Genomic DNA, 16,924 nt, shown 5'->3' with positions numbered 1-16,924 from the left:
TCCATCTAGTGGACAAAGCGACTACTTCGCCAATACTGAAAATGCAGCCATGATGATGATGATGAATATTTATTTTGGCTTTCTTTTAATCCTACTGAATTTGTAATTATGTATCGGCCGTTCTAATACCGATAGTATGTGGGTGCCTGTGTGTGTGCATGTGTATATGTGTGCCGCCATTTACAGGCCAATGAGTGTACAGTCACTAAATGTACACATAACCTAATTTTTTAGACCCCCATGGATGAAATTCTACGAAACTTGGCATACCCCAGAGAATGCCAGGTCAATCATACACATAAAATTTGGTGCAGTTCTGAACATCTTAACTGAAGATAGGGGCAATTAAAGCAGAATAATATTGCATTTTCATTTTTTTACCGGGGTGGGGTGCAAATCACAAATGAGTGATTATGAGCCAGGTTGATGTGGGCCCTTGAGACCAACATACCATAAAAGATTCTTCATCCTCAGTGCCACGGTTCAGGTAGTTATTTAGGAAAAACTGTTTTTTTTTGCGGTTTGGGGGCCCAGCACGGGGGGGGCTTGTGGTGGTCCCCGGGGACGAAATGAAATTTTTCCGTAAAAGTCTAGTGGGGCTACATACCCACCAAATTTCATGTACCCCGGTGGTTCGGTGTCCCGGGAAAATTCAGGGAGTAGATGACGGGAAAAATTCTTGAATTGTGTGCATGTGTGCGTGTACAAATTTATGTTTATGTGTGTGGGTGTGTGTGTGTGTGTGTGTATGTGTGTGCTTGTGTGTTTGCCTGCGTATGTGTGTTTGTGCATGTGCATGCATGCGTACATATGTCTACTGTGTGAGTATGTGTCATACGTATGATTACTGTAAATGTATGTGTGTGCGTGTGTATCTGTTTATGCACATGTGTGCACATGGAATGGGTTAACATGACCCCTGGAGGCAAACATACGGAAAAATTGGTCATCCTAGGCCCTACAGTTCTCAAGATATTCACAGAGAACTGTGTCTGCCCTACCCTCCTTTGGGGGGTCCAGTCCAGGGGGGGGCTACAGATCAAAACGAAGAATGACAGTTCCATGCTATCCATGTGGGGGTACATGCCCACCAAGTTTTGTGTACCCGGTCTTTCAGTGTCCGGGAATCCTTGTTGGTGTACGTCACTAAATGTACACATAAATTATTTTATTGTAAGGCCCCCCATGAACGAAAGTACACAAAACTTGGCATGCATTCGGAGGGTGTCATAATGATCCTACACTTTTAATTTCGTGCAGTTTTGACCTTGTCAGCCAGAGATATTGTGATGAAAACACCTAATTTTTTGCTTTTTTTTTTTTTTTAACTAGGTGGCGCTATACATGAAATAAGTGGTAATGGGATGGGTTGACATGCCCCTTAAGACCAACATACATAAAAAAAAGGTGGACCTCCTAGGCCCTACGGTTCTCGAGATATTTACAGAAAACTGTCTCCGGCCACCTACAGGCCAGTTGGTGTATAGTAACATAAATTAATTTATTGTGTGGCCCCCATGAACGGAATTCCACAAAACTTGGCGTGCATACAGAGGGTGTCATAATGATCCTACATTTCCAATTTCGTGCAGTTTTGACTATGTTAGGTCACAGATACCTTCAATTACAACACCTCATTTTTTTTTTTTTTGTGTTTAACTAGGTGGCGCTATACATGAAATGAGTGGTTATGGAATGGGTTGACATGGCCCCTTGAGATCAACATAAAAAAAAAAAATGGTCCTCCTAAACCCCACGGTTTTCGAGATATTCACAGAAAACTGTGTCTGCCCTACCCTCCTTTTGGGGGGTCCAGTCAAGCGGGGGGGTTACAGATCAAAACGAAAAACGATGGTTCCATGCTATCCATGTGGGGTTACATGCCCACCAAGTTTCGTGTACCCCGGTCTTTCAGTGTCCCGGGACTCATTGACGGAAATTTGGGCATCTAAAAAAAAGAAAAAAAAAAAAAAAACTGACTAAACCTATATGACCGCCGCTTCGCTGCGCGGCGGTCATAATAATTTGTCTACCAGCAACTGAGATCCCTTGTAGAGTAGGCTACTATTTGAAATATGAAGAGCTAGGAGTTGAGAGGCTATTAAAAATAAATATAGTGAGATAGGGCAGCCTTGCTTAATTCCACGAGATGAAACATTTGAGATGTGCCATACTTCAATTTGATTGAGCTACTACTGTTGTTGTACAGGGTTCTAATGGTTTTACAAAAATAGTGTCCAAAACCAAGTTTGATGAGGGCTTTCAATATGAATTCATGTTCAACTGAGTCAAAAGCTTTATAGAAGTCCAGAAAGAATGAAACCATTGTCCATAACGCAGTCCAAGATCTTCCAACTTAGTGACGAATGCTGAGCTGAAGTCTACAGCATTTGCACATAATTCTCTCCGCTGTTAAGGTGGGCTATAAAATTGATGGCATCATCATTAGATCGATATGAGCGATATGCGACCTATTCTTGATATGGTCTAAGGGGCGCCTCATAATTTACACTCCAATACAGGTGAGCGCGCCATCGGAGACTGAGGTCAAATTAAAGCGATGCAAACGGCACACAGGAAGTACTTCTATACATGCCAAACACGTACTGGAAACACCGTTTGCATGGGCGTGTAGATGATTAATACGGGACTGTCTATTAACTCATTGCTTATAGATACGTTCAAATAACCTACTTTAAAAAACATCACGGTAAAGTAGCACCATTTTTGTAATGTCTATGTCTTAAGTTATGTCACGCTAAACGACAAAAGACTACAAACTAGCCAGTTAGCTGGTTAGTAAGCTAGCCTACCTCTTGTTGATGTTTTGTAGCGATAGCATTAACGTAATAACTTCGTGTCTGAATAGCTGCGGTATGCTAACAGTAAAACCTTTTCTCACCTCATCAGCCTCTTGATTCCGTATATTATCATGTCATGTCTGATGCAGCTGTTTGAGCAATGTCGGAATCTGGCCACAGCCAGCCAGGCGTGTATGGTCAGGGGCGGAGGAGGCGCCGACGCCGGGACAGGGATCCCATAGGACCGGGACAAAATCTCTCGGGTCCGAGCCGTGATCGCGAGTATGTGCCTAGAGAACGCAGAGTAAGAACGTCAACCTATTTGAAAGAGTGATCGATGATAAGTTTTAGATCAGTGGTTCTTGGTTGACAGTAATGATTGCCTTCCCCTTGCGTAGGATGGTAGTGAGGATCCACCGGGACCACTTCTTCAGAAGACCCCCATAATTCTCGCGAAACCCCCTGGAGAAAGGGTTGGTAATGTTTCTGCAATCCATCTGAAATCGAACAGTCTCTCTTCCTCATCCCACCAAATATGTATTGTTATGAAGTGCCATTTTTTGCTCAGGCAAGTTTTCCTTTTCCTTTCCGATGTAGCCAATCGGGCCTGTACACTGAAAAGTTCCGTCTCTCTTGGCTGCTATTTTAGAGCAAGCAGAGTCAGAATGTTCCAGTTGGTGGCGCTCCATCCCTTGAGAAACCCATCATGCTTATGAAGAGCAGGGAGGAGGCTGGTAAACCCGGGACCCCGCCAGAGACCGGCCCACCCGTGACTGGTGCTGGAGCTGCCAAGCTGGAGAGGGAAGGCCAGCGACCAACCCAGCCCGTGTATCAAATCCAGAACAGGGGCATGGGAGCAGCAGCCTCCAGTGCTGCAGTGGACCGTGAGTGCAGTAGTTGCCTTGTGTTGCCTTGTGTTAACCATGATGTGTGCCCTCTTCGAGACCTTGTAAATATCATCCGTACCTCTAACCCTACTTTTGATGCAATGTCAGTGTTATTCGGATGCTGTTTTATGGAACAACATAAAGTGAAATATTGGCATAGTAGCATCATGTGGGTACACTGAATGACTGTATTGGAACTGGCAATGTGTCATGCAGTGAAGTGTTCAGAATGCATTTTACTGAAGGTTACTATGTAATACCTACAGCTGGTCTCTGTATGTGTGTTGTGTTCTCTGCAGCTGTGATTGGCCAGACAAAGTTGCTTCCGCCTGAGAGAATGAAGCACAGTATTAAGTTGGTGGACGATCAGATGAACTGGTGTGACAGTGCCATGGAGGTAAGTTTTGCTTTTACACAGCAAATGAGTGATCGTCATTCAACTAGACAGCAGGGTTTTCCTGGACCACAGGCATTAGGCAGCACACAGCCATGCGTGAAAGAGTTTTGGGTGATTACACTACAGACATCGTGCATCTGTTATACCTGGCTGACATTGTGCATCTGTTATACCTGATCGTGCATCTGTTATACCTGGCTGTGTTCCTCTCAGTACCTGCGCGATCAGACGGACATGCTTGTGGTTGGGGTCCTGGGGCTTCAAGGGACCGGCAAGTCGACAATCATGTCTCTCCTGTCGGCTAGTACTCCCGAGGAGGATCAGAGGTTTGTGTGTGTGTGTGTTCCACTCTTGTTGTTTTTGTCTTGTGATCTTTGTTTTGTCTATACTGGCTTGTTTCCTTTTTATATTGTGTTAATCTCAACTTTAGTTACCTGATGTTTCTTCACGGTCTATACTCGAGATCTAAAACTCTACAGAATATTGTTTTCTACTTGTGAGAGAAAAGCAAGAAACCCAAGTTTTACATACTGAACATATTCTAAACCCTACTTCATGACCAACATCATCTTGTTCATATCAGCCATAATTCATAATTTTCTGATCTCTGAGCATACCCCTTTCTTCATCCTGGGTCAGAGCAGTGGGGTTTGATCTGGCCATGCTAACAGTAGTGCCTTTGCCCTGTGTTCGTTCTGCAGAGCGTACGTGTTCAGGGCTCAAACCCAGGAGATCAAGGAGAGAGGGGGGGAACCAGAGCAGCGGCATTGACTTCTACATAACCCAGGAGCGAGTCATCTTCCTGGACACACAGGTGAGACCCCGGGCCCTGCTGTGTGGAGGTTCCAATAGGGGGGGCGTCTGAAGTTTGGCAGTGGCATGACAGTCAGTTAGAACCATAGACTGTATATAGAACTGGACAGTGTGGCTGCATTCAGCAGTGTTCTATGGAATTGAAGCCGCTGAGGCGACGCCATCTTGGAAAATTTGGACCGCACACTCTTCAGTTCTATATAAACAGTCTATGGTTAGAACAGCACTAGTCAGTTGCACTAGTGATTTATACAAAGCTGTACAAGATATGCATAAAAACTTTACTAACATCTAATGATTGGTCGTATCGAAGTGTTTTATTAGAACACTTAAATCATCAACCTCAAAAAAGCGGTACAATGGAAATATACAGGGTAAGTAGAAAACTGCATTTTTAACCACTGACTAGGATGAAAAGTGACTACAAGACCCACATGTAGTCGGGGATTTTGAGAACGACAGAAAGCTGACGGCCAATCAGAATCTATCAAACTTAAGTCATCACATTCATCACAATGAGGAGAGAGTCTCCTTATTGTTGGTCAGTGTAGACGTTCATGTTGCTATAGTTACAGTTATCTTATTCATATGTGTCTGTTTACAGGGCACAGTCAGTGTCTTGCTTACTACTTTGTTCGGGTCTCAAATGTAGGCTCTCATTAGGTCCCTACTAGACGAGTATCACATGATTTGACAACCGACACTGAATCAATTAGTAGGCACTGAATGAGATGCTACTGTTGCTTTAACAGCCTTTAAAATGGTTCCCTCAGCCCATGTTTTTTTCTCTAAACAGAGGTACATTGCAAGTAGTTATGGGTATAGCAGACATGTGGACTCGAGTCACATGACTTGGACTCGAGTCAGACTCGAGTCATGATTTTAATGACTTCAGACTCGACTTGATAAAAATTCGCATGACTTGCATTTCGACTTGGACTTGAATACTATTCACTCGAGACTTGACTCGACTTTGCCTCTTTAACTTGTAATGACTTGACAGGTCTCGAGTCAAAAATGAATTTCCTGATCGTGGACCAGTCACCCCAGAGATGCTTTCACCTCGCAACCAAAAAAAAAAAACCAAAATACACGTAGTGGACACAAACAGGCAGAGGACGGTGATCAGTGCTGCTGTTACCACCACGCATCACGCACTGTGTGTAGGACACCAAGAGACAGAGGAAGGACCAATAATAAATAAATATTAGCTTTACTGCAAACTGATTTGCTTTTTTGTTAGAGAACATTTACAATGTCAAAATGTATCAACAGCATGTGCATAAGGATGATTCAACTTGAACGTATGCTAGCGGCCTACTCCATTTAATTGAGAACGCGTCTCAGCGCGCACGAAAGGGAGAGAAACGTGGGCCTATGAAGGGAAATCATGAAGGAAACAAAGACGAGATTAGAGGAAATTGTGGATTTATCCGGTACTCACTACTGTTATAAACTGTGAGAGCCAGGGCACTTTGACAGGCTGCAAATGGACAAGAATATGAAGAGTTGTCTTTGCTTTTGTGTAATGGAACTGGTGAGTCTTGAAGTCTTCAATAATTCGTTTACATGAAGCACATGATATTATGCCGATTGAAACGCATCCCACGTAGCTAGGTGGCTACTGGCTATACCAGGCTCATAATTCACTTTTAATTGCAAACAGAAAATGTCTAGCAAGCATCATGTCATTACATGCTTTTATTTCCAAAGGAATGAAAGCTGTTTGTGCCAACTTAATATCATGCGTATCGTTGTTAATGTGCTATACATGTGGCACAAACAATGTTAGACTTTGTGGACTAGCCAGCTATATTTGAATGGAGCTGGTAAAAAAACATCATTAGGAGAACGTGTGGACAGTGGCACACAATGGTCTTAAAGTGAAAGTGCACCTTTTACAAATGAGTTAAACAGCATCACATGTATAGTATTTAAGAAATGAATACTTTAAAACAAAATTACTTTGTCATTATTATCCTTTAAATAAATAGAAGTGTTTTACTTTTACCTTTGTGGTTACTCAGTAATTTTGTGATTTATGCTGTATTTAATATGCCATATAAGAAGCTTTAATCGCAATTAATCTAGATTAATTCATTTCAAAATATGAGATAAATTAGTTATTTTTTTTAATTGTTTGTCAGCCTTAATAAAAACGTAAAATATTAAACTGCAGCAATTTACTAATGTAGCCTATGTGACGATTCTTCTCGTCACCATTTATTGTAATCATTAACCATGACCTTGGTTTCCCTTATGAGTCGCCACTGGCAGACAGCCTAATAAATTGTTTGCAGGCAAATCTGTGGCCTAACATGGTGAAATGCCATCAGTCAAATTAGTACTCATCCTTACAGTGGACACCGCAATTTGGAAAAACAATATATATATTTGCTGCTATGAGTGTCTTGTAGCTATCTGTTTCGTACAGTTTATTCAGGTATGCTCATGCGTATATTTAGATAGATAGATACTTTATTGATCCCCAGGGGAAATTCAAGAAAGATTCAAGATTTCACAGGTATGCGCATGCATATATCATAAAAGATTTCAAGACAAAACCATTGAACATATTTTAATCTGTATTTATAAAAAAAAATACTGTAGATTAGATTGTGTTAATTATGATCGATAGTTTAATAATGGCATTATTAAGTGAAGAGTACCTGATGACTTGTTCAGGACTTGGAAAAATATTGGGACTTGGACTTGGACTCGACTTGGCTTTGAGGTGACTTGGACTTGAACTCGACTTGCCCTTCTCTGTCTTTACTTGGGACTTGACTTGGACTTGACTGCTAAGACTTGAGACTTACTTGTGACTTGCCAAACAGTGACTTGGTCCCACCTCTGGGGTATAGCATTACCCATGATCATAAATATGTATATAATTAACTTATTTGGTTTCAGATCAGTAAAATTAACATTTGCCCTTTTGTGCAAAACTCTGTTGTGTACAGTATTCACAAGTTGACCTAAATTGGTGTAGAAAGGACATTTTGTGTTCATAACGAGCTCTACACCACTACAGTTTCTTCAGCTCAGCTACTATGGGTCAGGCATTAGTTGGGTAGATGGTGTAGGTCAGACGGGCATCACATTCTTAATGAGTATTGATATTCCCAGTAGTGTTCTGCCTCATGGATTGCGGTCACCTCCAACAACATTTATGTGTCTGTCCACAGCCTATTATGAGCCCGTCCATTTTAGATCACCTGATCAACAATGACCGCAAACTTCCCCCAGAATACAGCCTCCCTCACACCTATGTGGAGATGCAGGTATGTGGCCCGCCAGCAAAGGATGGCATTGCACCACATACTGCATCTATTAACCCTTGCTGTGTCCTTTGGACACCCAACTTTAATCATAACATTAGCGGACCTTACACCCTTAAGCTGATTACTGTGTGAACATATTTTAATACATCGTACACACACATATCACATTGGTACTGAAGTTGTCTTTGTTTTTCTGATTGCTGATCCCCACCCTCTCCTGTGTCTCGCCCCGTCCAGTCACTTCAGATCGCTGCCTTCCTGTTCACTGTGTGCCACGTGGTCATCGTTCTTCAGGACTGGTTCACTGACATCAACATTTACAGGTCTTGTCTCTTCATGTCTCCGATGGGTTAATGAAATGAACATTCACAAGAAGAGCCAGGATGAGCCATATAACTCTATGTAACTGGCTTAAACTGTAATGTTATCCACACAACACAAAAGTATAACCTCTATCCAGACAGGCAAGTAGAGGATGATGCCTCCTGTTTCTTGATTGGGTGGTCAAGTGAATGATGCGGGAGTTACTTACTCACCTCTCTCTCTCTCTCTCTCTCTCTCTCTCTCTCTCTCTCTCTCTCTCTCTCTCTCTCATTCTCACAGGTTCCTGCAGACAGCTGAGATGCTGAAGCCCTCTACACCGTCCGCTAGCCACGACAGCACTGGATCCTCAGGAAACGATGAGGGCTCGGAGTATTACCCCCACATAGGTTAGCTGAGAACGGCACACGTCCCCAACAAAAACACACTCACTCATTTGGGATGGTTAAAGCTGCAGTTGGCAGGTCTGACAGATTGAGGGGACTCTCAGCCCCTCCCCCACTACCACTGAGCACCTTCTCATCGAGTTGGTGCTTGTCAGTGCGCACCAGACTGTGATTGACAGTCAGATCTCACACAGCCCTCTGATTAGACCAGAAGAAACGGGAGCTGTGGATTTTTGCAAAACAAATAACAGGCTCTAGGTGGAGGTAGATGTGTGGGTTCTTTTCTAAAACCGGCTAATTTATGTTGTTCTGTCGGAGCATAGTGTCGGTTTCAGTGAATATGATCAAAAAAATCTTGCCAACTGCAGCTTTAAGATTTCAATTAGTCGACTACTCTAAAAGTAAGAAAACCGGGTCAAAACCGGGCAGATTTTATTTCTTTGATTAAATATGAAAATTCCAATTTGACTGCCCTCAAAAAATCAATAACTGTGGGAACAGCACATTGTTACACATATGCGTGTAGTAGGGCTGCACAATTAATTGAATTAAAATCGCCATCTCAATCCACACCTATATGCAATCAAAGTTTATTTTCATACTCAGTGTCCTTAATGTACTCCTGCATCCACCTCATGAAATGCGCTTGTTTTCCCGTTTTTTGGTTTTCTGGAACAGTTTTCCTTCAGAACAAGGCTCGGAGGGAGGAGTTCTGCCCCCGGAACCTGAAGAAGATGCACATGACTGTGGACAAACTGATGGCTCACTCCCATCTGAAATACAAAGGTAAAATCAAAGCACACCACTGACAGTTGACATGTGGAATGTATGTCTTTGTGCATGTTAAGAATGAATATCTCATCAATAATGAAGAATCAATCTCTGTCATAATGTTATTTATATAGCACGTAGTACTCTAAATACTTTCACATATTGTGCAAATTAATAATTGTTCTGATTACTGTCAATGATAACCATGTTAATTGTGGTCAGAGGACTAGTGCCAAGGTCCTGTGTGTGTCTAGATAGATGCCGTATTTTCTGGACTATAAGTCGCACTTTTTTTCATAGTTTGACCGGTCCTGCGACTCAGGTGCAACATATATATATTTATATATATGTTTTTTTCCTCTTCATGAAACATTTTTTGACTGGTGCGACTTACACTCCGTTGCGACTTATAGTCCGGAAAATATGGTAGATAGATTCTTTCTTTCTAATATAAGTATCCACTGCACAAAAGAGACAGTAGAAGATAAAAAAAATACTAAGATACTAAATACTAAAAATCTAAAAAAACTAAATCAAAATCAACTAAATCAATCATGTGTATGTGTGTCTGTGTCTGTCTGTCTCTCAGGCACCCTGTCTATGCTGGACTGTAACATCTTCCCCGGCCTGGGCCGAGACTACCTGGAGACCGAGGTGAACCTGTTCCTCCTGCCCATGCAGGACAGCGATGGGGAGGACACCTTAACCAGAGCAGGTAGGTGTCTGTCCTCCTTCTCCTCCTCCAACATCCCATGGGTAAATCCTGCCAGATTGATCGATTGATTTTCTTCATGGATTAAAATACGATGTAACGGAAGAGATGGTTATGGTTATGGATTTAGCAGACACCTTTGTCCAAAGCGACACATAAATACAAAACATCATAATAATATTTAAAATTGAACAGGGAACACATTAGAATGTTGGTCAAATATAATAATACTGTATAATATATAATAGAGATCCACAGGACAATACGGCATATATATATATATACATATATATATACTGTATTTAAAAGCACTTTTTTCAAACATGGTCCTATGAGCTGTTCAGACAAAAACAAAAAAAAACCCACAGTCAACAAATCATTCAATTAACCAGAGGGATTTCCGTTTGCCAAAATAAATGAGTCCTGCTGCCGAAGTGTGAGGCGTGATCTTTTGTCTGTTGTGGATTTGGTTAGACTTAACTGAGGAAGTTAGTTGATGTTCTCGGTGTGATTTTGTGATTGGGCTTTGGGGTCAATTTCATAGTATGAGATATCAGGTGAGAGAATATGACTCTTATCACCTGAATAGGCTTAGAGAAACAGCCTAAGCTCATGACAACGTAATGTTACCTGAGTGGCCAACCTGTGAGTGTGACCTGTGGCGTTACCTTTGTGTCTGTTCCTCCTCTCCCTCTTCCAGGTTCGGCGTCGGGCACCGGTGGGGCTCCCCTCTTCTCCCTGCTGCCCGGGTACAGGGGCCACCCCACCTTCTCCTCTCAGGTGGCCAAGCTGCGCAGCCAGGTGCTGGCCATGTCTCGCAGCCAGCTGTCCCACACCATCCTCACCGAGAAGAATTGGTAAGGAGTGCAGAGATGTACTGTCTCTCTCCTCCAATGCGAAGCATCCAGACAGGGCCTTTTTGAGCTTGTAGTTAAAGACCACATGGTTATTTTATCGGTGGGAATGGTAGGTTTGTTTTGGTGGATGGGAGGTGTTTTTGGTGTGGTCATTGGTGCACTTACCTGTGTTCTTTCTGTGTGTGTTGTGTGTGTGTGTTGTGTGTGTGTGCGTGTGTTTACTGCTTCTAAAAGGTTCCACTACGCGGCACGGATCTGGGATGGTGTAAAGAAGTCGTCCGCCCTCTCTGAGTACAGCCGCCTGCTGTCTTAGTGGCCCAGTTGTAGCTGCGACCACAGGAAGGCACGAGTGAGCGCTCCAGCTCCAGGCCGTCGGCCTGCCTTACCCACTGTTTGGACATTTGGACAGCCTCCCAGCACCAGCAGGTTAGCTGGGGGGAGAGCCGGGCGAGGAGAGCAGATGCTGGTCTGCTTTCAGAGGCCAAGCAAAAGAGATTGTGTGGAGGATCACATTGGATGGATGGGGTGGGGTGGGGGGGGGGGGGTGTTATCAGGTTGCAGGGACCTGTGCGACACTGATTCCGAGTGTGTAAAGTTTTCAGACTGGTACGATAGAGTGAGGTTATGAATGATTTGATGATGTTTTTTTAATTAAAGAAAGAAATGATGCAAATTAACAGATGGGTCACGAAGGAATTATTTTTTTCATCCTCACTGGCTGTGGGGAATGGCCATGTGTATATTCAGATTTTTGGAGCTTTTTTGGCTATTATCAATAGCACAGTAAAGGAGCTGAGAGAGAGACAGACAGACAGACAGACAGACAGACAGACAGACAGACAGACAGACAGACAGACAGACAGACAGACAGACAGACAGACAGACAGACAGACAGACAGACAGACAGACAGACAGACAGACAGACAGACAGACAGACAGACAGACAGACAGACAGACAGACAGACAGACAGACAGACAGACAGACAGACAGGACTCAAACCCGGGTCACCATGGACACTTGGACCCGAATGTGGTGTGGGCGTTGTAGCCAGTTGCACCACAGCATCGCCCGGACCTGAGTGACCTTTTAACATGGCCGTCAGTGGAAGGGTCTGGAGAGGGGTGGCAAGCCTGTTTTCTGAAGGCAATGTTCCCCCAGGTCATAACATTTTACGCTCACAGAAATCAATCGTTACGGTCTGTTGTTCATACCAGGAACGTGAACGGCACAAACAGCAGTTTTAAGTATCACTCTCATGTGAATAGCAACATCCACACTGAACACGAATTGTAGACATGAACATGAGGAGAGACTTTCCTAATCATTGATCAGTGTGGATGCTAATAATGTTATTGCTAGAGTTGTCTTTATAGTTGATCCTATAATTGATATATAATTGATCCTCGCTATGCTGTACCTATGGAGGCTGTTCAATAGACATGTGATGAACTGCATAGTACCTGCGATGCATTATACAGCCAGATATGTGACCGTTATTTTACTGGAAAACTAAAAGACTTGGGTTTTGAGTTGTATGAATTCATATCTTATGGCAGATCAGTGTGTAACACGATGGAAGCCAATGTTTTTGCCATAAGCCAAATTTTCTCCAAAAATTGTTCCTCATATTACTTTATATATGTACGTAATAAAGCTTAAATGTCACATGTGATCATCTGCATATCTTGTCTGTCTGTGTTTTGTGGCGCCTAAACTAGAACTAGAAGTAAATAATTAACGAATAATTAAGTAAATAATTGACGAATAATTAAATAATTAACTTTTGCACATTTTGCCTTTTATTTTTTTTTTACTTTCCGATTCTTTCTAGCTCTTTCCAAAACTGTGTTCTTGAGAGATGTAATTTCACACTTATTATGGACTATCACACCTGATACAGGTATCTAGGTCAGTAGATAGTTCTCTACAGAAGTGTTTTACAAAAGGATGGACTCAAGTTACAGGACGTGTTCTTCCCTATCTACTCTTCCCTTACACCTGTTAGCCATATCACACAACTGAAGTTTTATATCACTAGAGGCAAGTCAACTGGACTGACTGGTCAGAGTATTCGTTTCACAGCACATGGTTCAGTCTAACAACTACTAACAGTGAGTTGGGGTTTGCTTTTGCGTGGAAAGGTTTGATATATGAATATTCGTATATAATACTGTGAGGTATTGTAATTTGGATTACTTTTGAATATAGGTGGGTGGGTAGCACTGATTGACCTCAGGAACACAGCCTTCTTGTCCTCACATCCCTTCGGAACCATTATTCTCGACATCTACACCTGGGCTATATCTTCGAGAACCATTATTCTTGGCATCTACACCTGGGCTATATCTCCAAGAACCATTATTCTCGGCATCTAGTAAGTATACACTTGGGCTATATCTCCGAGATCAAGATGGATGTCCATGTTGTGCTGTTCTTTATGAGCACCCTTCTCTGGAAAGGTATATACACACCAAACACACACATACTGTATATTGTATGTGTATATTGAGTATATCTATGTATCCGTGTATAACTAATCAGTTAATAGTACGATCAGTGCATTAAAAAAGCCACTTTCCATCATCACATAAACAGCATGTTTTGTGTGATGTTTCAGTGCATTCCCTAAAGTGTATTAAGTGCATCCCAGAGTCAGAGACATCTTTGAACTGTACCAACACTGAGATGGACTGCCCTAATGGAAAGTGTCTGAGTCTGGGAATAACATCCTACACCGGTAAGCGTGGAAGCGGCTTGGAGTCCTCCTGTTTGAAGGAACCAAAAGACCTCTCTCTGTTCTTCAGTTTTGGCCCTCTCTTGTTCTTCCCACCACTTTGACACTTCTTTGCCCTTATGCACTACAGTGGGCTTGAAAGCAAATCATATCAACATGAAGTTCTGCTCAACGCCAGGACAGTGTCCCTCCGGAACAATCAATTATGGGATGGTAGTGTCAAGCTATAAAAGTCAGTGCTGTGGGACCAACCTGTGCAATGCTCAGGACATGCCAGGTGAGTATACATCAGTCAATACGAACCAAATAAGACTGGACTGGATAATTTGTAGATTGTAGAATTGTAGACAACTAGTAAACAGGCACTTATCATGAACACGTAACTCTGTAGAATGAGGAAGAGTAGCCTAATGTTTTCCCAATAAGTTGTTGTGAATTTCTTCTAGATATACCACTCGTCAGCTCAAAAAATGGCCAGAAGTGTTTTACCTGTGCAGGACCGGATTGTTCATCCACAGTGGATTGTTTAGGAGATGAAAATCGTTGTATCAAATCAAGAGGTCTGTCTTTAATTGATCACAAAATGTTTACTTTCATTCACTGTAGTTGATGGCCTGTACTGTAATTGTTATGGTTTCTCTCTGTCTCTCTTCTTTGCTGATATGGCCACAGTAATCACTGGTAGTGGCGTCACCATGACACTGAAAGGATGTGCCTCGGAGAATTTATGTGGGGCGTCCCAATCCCAGGTACTCCCCAACATCCACACAAGCTCTGTGTGCTGCGAGGGAAGTCTGTGTAACCATGGCGAGCACTCGCGGTTTGCTCTCGCCCTCCTTCTGATGGCCTTGTCCTCCCTCATCCTCACCCTCTGAACCACCTCTTTTTGTTTGAAGGGAGTATGAGATCATCTCAGTTCTTATTAGCCAGAGGTTACAAAACCTGTTCCACGCTCCATGGATTGCATGTCTGCCATAGGCACCCTTGTTAAAGGCATGTCCATGGCTTGTTAAATGCTGTGTTTTTTTATTTTTTTGTTGTTCTTTTTTCTTTAGCAGGATCATATCAGATTTTCTTGATAATTCACTTTTAACTCTGTGCCAAGTAAATACGTATGGGAATGAGATATAAGTCTGTGATTTCTTGCAAATCCAAAGGCATTGGAAAATCAGCTTAAGCAATCAGCAGCTAAAATCTTAGGTTTTTGGACATGGCTGATCAACAAGGATTTGACATTTCAGTTGACATTTCTTGGTTTTGACATCTGGCAATAGATAGTGTAAATATTATGAATTTTAGTCATGAGTAATATGATAATTATTCAAAATAGTTTAACTGCTAAATGGTTTTATTACTCGTTTTATTTCATTGTGTAAGCATGAGCCTGGCTCAGGAAATCTTTGTGTGATTATGTGATAAAACATTCCAGACAATCAATAATCAATAACCCAGTTTTTAATCATGTATCTATGTTACCTGAGACTTTCAAAAAGATTTACTTCAAAGCAAAAATAAATGTTTTATTCATACACCTGTCCAAGCGTCATTATCAGGTTTTAAATGGTTACTAATCAAAAGATCAATCAGGACACACATGTTTCTGAGGCTAGTGTCTGTGTGTGTAGGCATGACTGCGAAGTGTGAGTTGAGTGAGAAAGGGACTGTGTCTTGGAGAGGAGGAAGATGCCATTTTGGGCGTCTATATCATCAGATGATCACATGACTCCCTCTGTTGGATACAGTAGGTATGACAAACTAAATTGTGCTTGGCAGGTGCTTTTACTAAAAGCAGAGAATGTCTAATAAGGGGAGAACTGCCACTCTCGGAAAACTTCCGGTTTCTGAACTGGTTGCAGTTCCTTCTGTGGTTCCACATGAGGGCGCTCGTCCACGAGTGCAGAATCGCATGCATGGAGGTCTATGGAGCTGTACCCCTCAAAATCCACTTTTCTTGGGATATAATTTTTTTCCAAGTAATTTGAGTATTGCATTCGAAAGGGGAGGCAAAGAAAATACACTTGGTTGAGTATTATATTTTTTAAAGTCCCTTAATTGTTCTAAAAAGCCTTTCAAATATGTCAATGACGGCATTCATTAGCACAATGCTAGCGTGTTATGTGCAACAACGACCCAACCTGTAAGAAATCAAAAGGACATAAGTACTCGTTCATTCAACTTTTGATCTATAACCTATGTTGAAGTTATACAAACTACAATCAAATCTGAGATTTGTCAACGACAATCAGGTGAAAGAGACCAATTTAGCTGTCTAGCTCCATTGACTCCCATTCATTCTGCACTCATGGCGATCGCCCCCAGTGGAACTCTGGTGGAACTGCATCCAAAATTCGGTACAATGGGACTTAATACGGAGTGGCAAGGCTCTCCGTAGACGGGCTCTGCTAAAAGTGAAAAAATACATAAGTTTAGCCAAGCATATGGCAATGTAATCCACCTTTCAGGGTTGGGACCAAAATGTGAAGACAGACTTTCAGCAATATTTAATAGGACTATATTTTCTTCTTTTCACGGTTATTCGGAGTTTAGAGTTAAGAGTTTTACTAGAATTGAGCACATTGACAGAAATGCCTTTGTCTATAATGTTGTGAGTAGAACTGTGTTAACCCTTAAAGGTGTAGGTTTTTGAACGTTCTTAGTTCCGCAACAATTGAAGGTTCTAAAATTCTATGTTGAATTCAATGAACCCAGATATTCTTTAGAACGTTCATTTCTCATTTATGGGTTAAAGGAGAATTCCGGTGTGATATTGACCTAAAGTGTGTTAAAACATGACACCGAGTGTGAACGTATGTCTCATAGCTCACCTCGGCTTGTCCCCTGCACTCAGAAATCTGGCGCTAGTTAGCCAATGCTACCAACAGTGTTTCGTTGTGGTGCCTCGGGCATCGGCCTAGCTATGCAAATAAATCACTGTTTTATACCATTTACGAGGCTTAAAG

The 16,924-nt window shown here is 42.1% G+C and overlaps 2 protein-coding genes across 3 annotated transcripts; both read left to right on the top strand.

The window, feature by feature from the left end:
* Nucleotides 1-2,593: 2,593 nt before the first annotated feature.
* Nucleotides 2,594-11,748, top strand: smg9 (SMG9 nonsense mediated mRNA decay factor). The gene is given in 15 exon segments (XM_048261586.1): nucleotides 2,594-2,710; nucleotides 2,951-3,105; nucleotides 3,200-3,274; nucleotides 3,451-3,685; nucleotides 3,988-4,085; nucleotides 4,299-4,411; nucleotides 4,787-4,829; nucleotides 4,831-4,899; nucleotides 8,087-8,182; nucleotides 8,420-8,505; nucleotides 8,786-8,892; nucleotides 9,568-9,675; nucleotides 10,250-10,375; nucleotides 11,073-11,229; nucleotides 11,464-11,748. Coding segments are annotated over 14 exon segments (1,536 nt in total). The 5' UTR covers nucleotides 2,594-2,710; nucleotides 2,951-2,961; the 3' UTR covers nucleotides 11,543-11,748.
* Nucleotides 11,749-13,246: 1,498 nt separating this feature from the next.
* On the top strand, nucleotides 13,247-15,493 carry LOC125306304 (phospholipase A2 inhibitor gamma subunit B-like). 2 transcript variants are annotated; one of them, XM_048261599.1, is made up of 5 exons: nucleotides 13,247-13,604; nucleotides 13,848-13,967; nucleotides 14,095-14,241; nucleotides 14,411-14,524; nucleotides 14,637-15,493. In XM_048261599.1, coding segments are annotated over exons 1-5 (585 nt in total). In that variant the 5' UTR covers nucleotides 13,247-13,603; the 3' UTR covers nucleotides 14,840-15,493. The 2 variants fall into 2 exon arrangements, with proteins under 2 accessions (XP_048117556.1, XP_048117555.1); XM_048261598.1 differs by having other exon boundaries at nucleotides 13,247-13,689.
* Nucleotides 15,494-16,924: the final 1,431 nt, after the last annotated feature.

Source organism: Alosa alosa, chromosome 13 (assembly GCF_017589495.1).
Source record: "Alosa alosa isolate M-15738 ecotype Scorff River chromosome 13, AALO_Geno_1.1, whole genome shotgun sequence".
NCBI classification, from domain to species: domain Eukaryota; kingdom Metazoa; phylum Chordata; class Actinopteri; order Clupeiformes; family Clupeidae; genus Alosa; species Alosa alosa.
This window is presented reverse-complemented; position numbering and strand designations above follow the sequence as displayed.

What these genes read in the sequence shown, in the direction of transcription:
- LOC125306304 (XM_048261598.1), top strand. Translation starts at nt 13,641, where the DNA reads ATGGATGTCCATGTTGTGCTGTTCTTTATGAGCACCCTTCTCTGGAAA. An exon ending in GGGAATAACATCCTACACCG is followed by an intron (nt 13,968 to 14,094) that starts GTAAGCGTGGAA and finishes TATGCACTACAG; the next exon opens with TGGGCTTGAAAGCAAATCAT. An exon ending in CAATGCTCAGGACATGCCAG is followed by an intron (nt 14,242 to 14,410) that starts GTGAGTATACAT and finishes AATTTCTTCTAG; the next exon opens with ATATACCACTCGTCAGCTCA.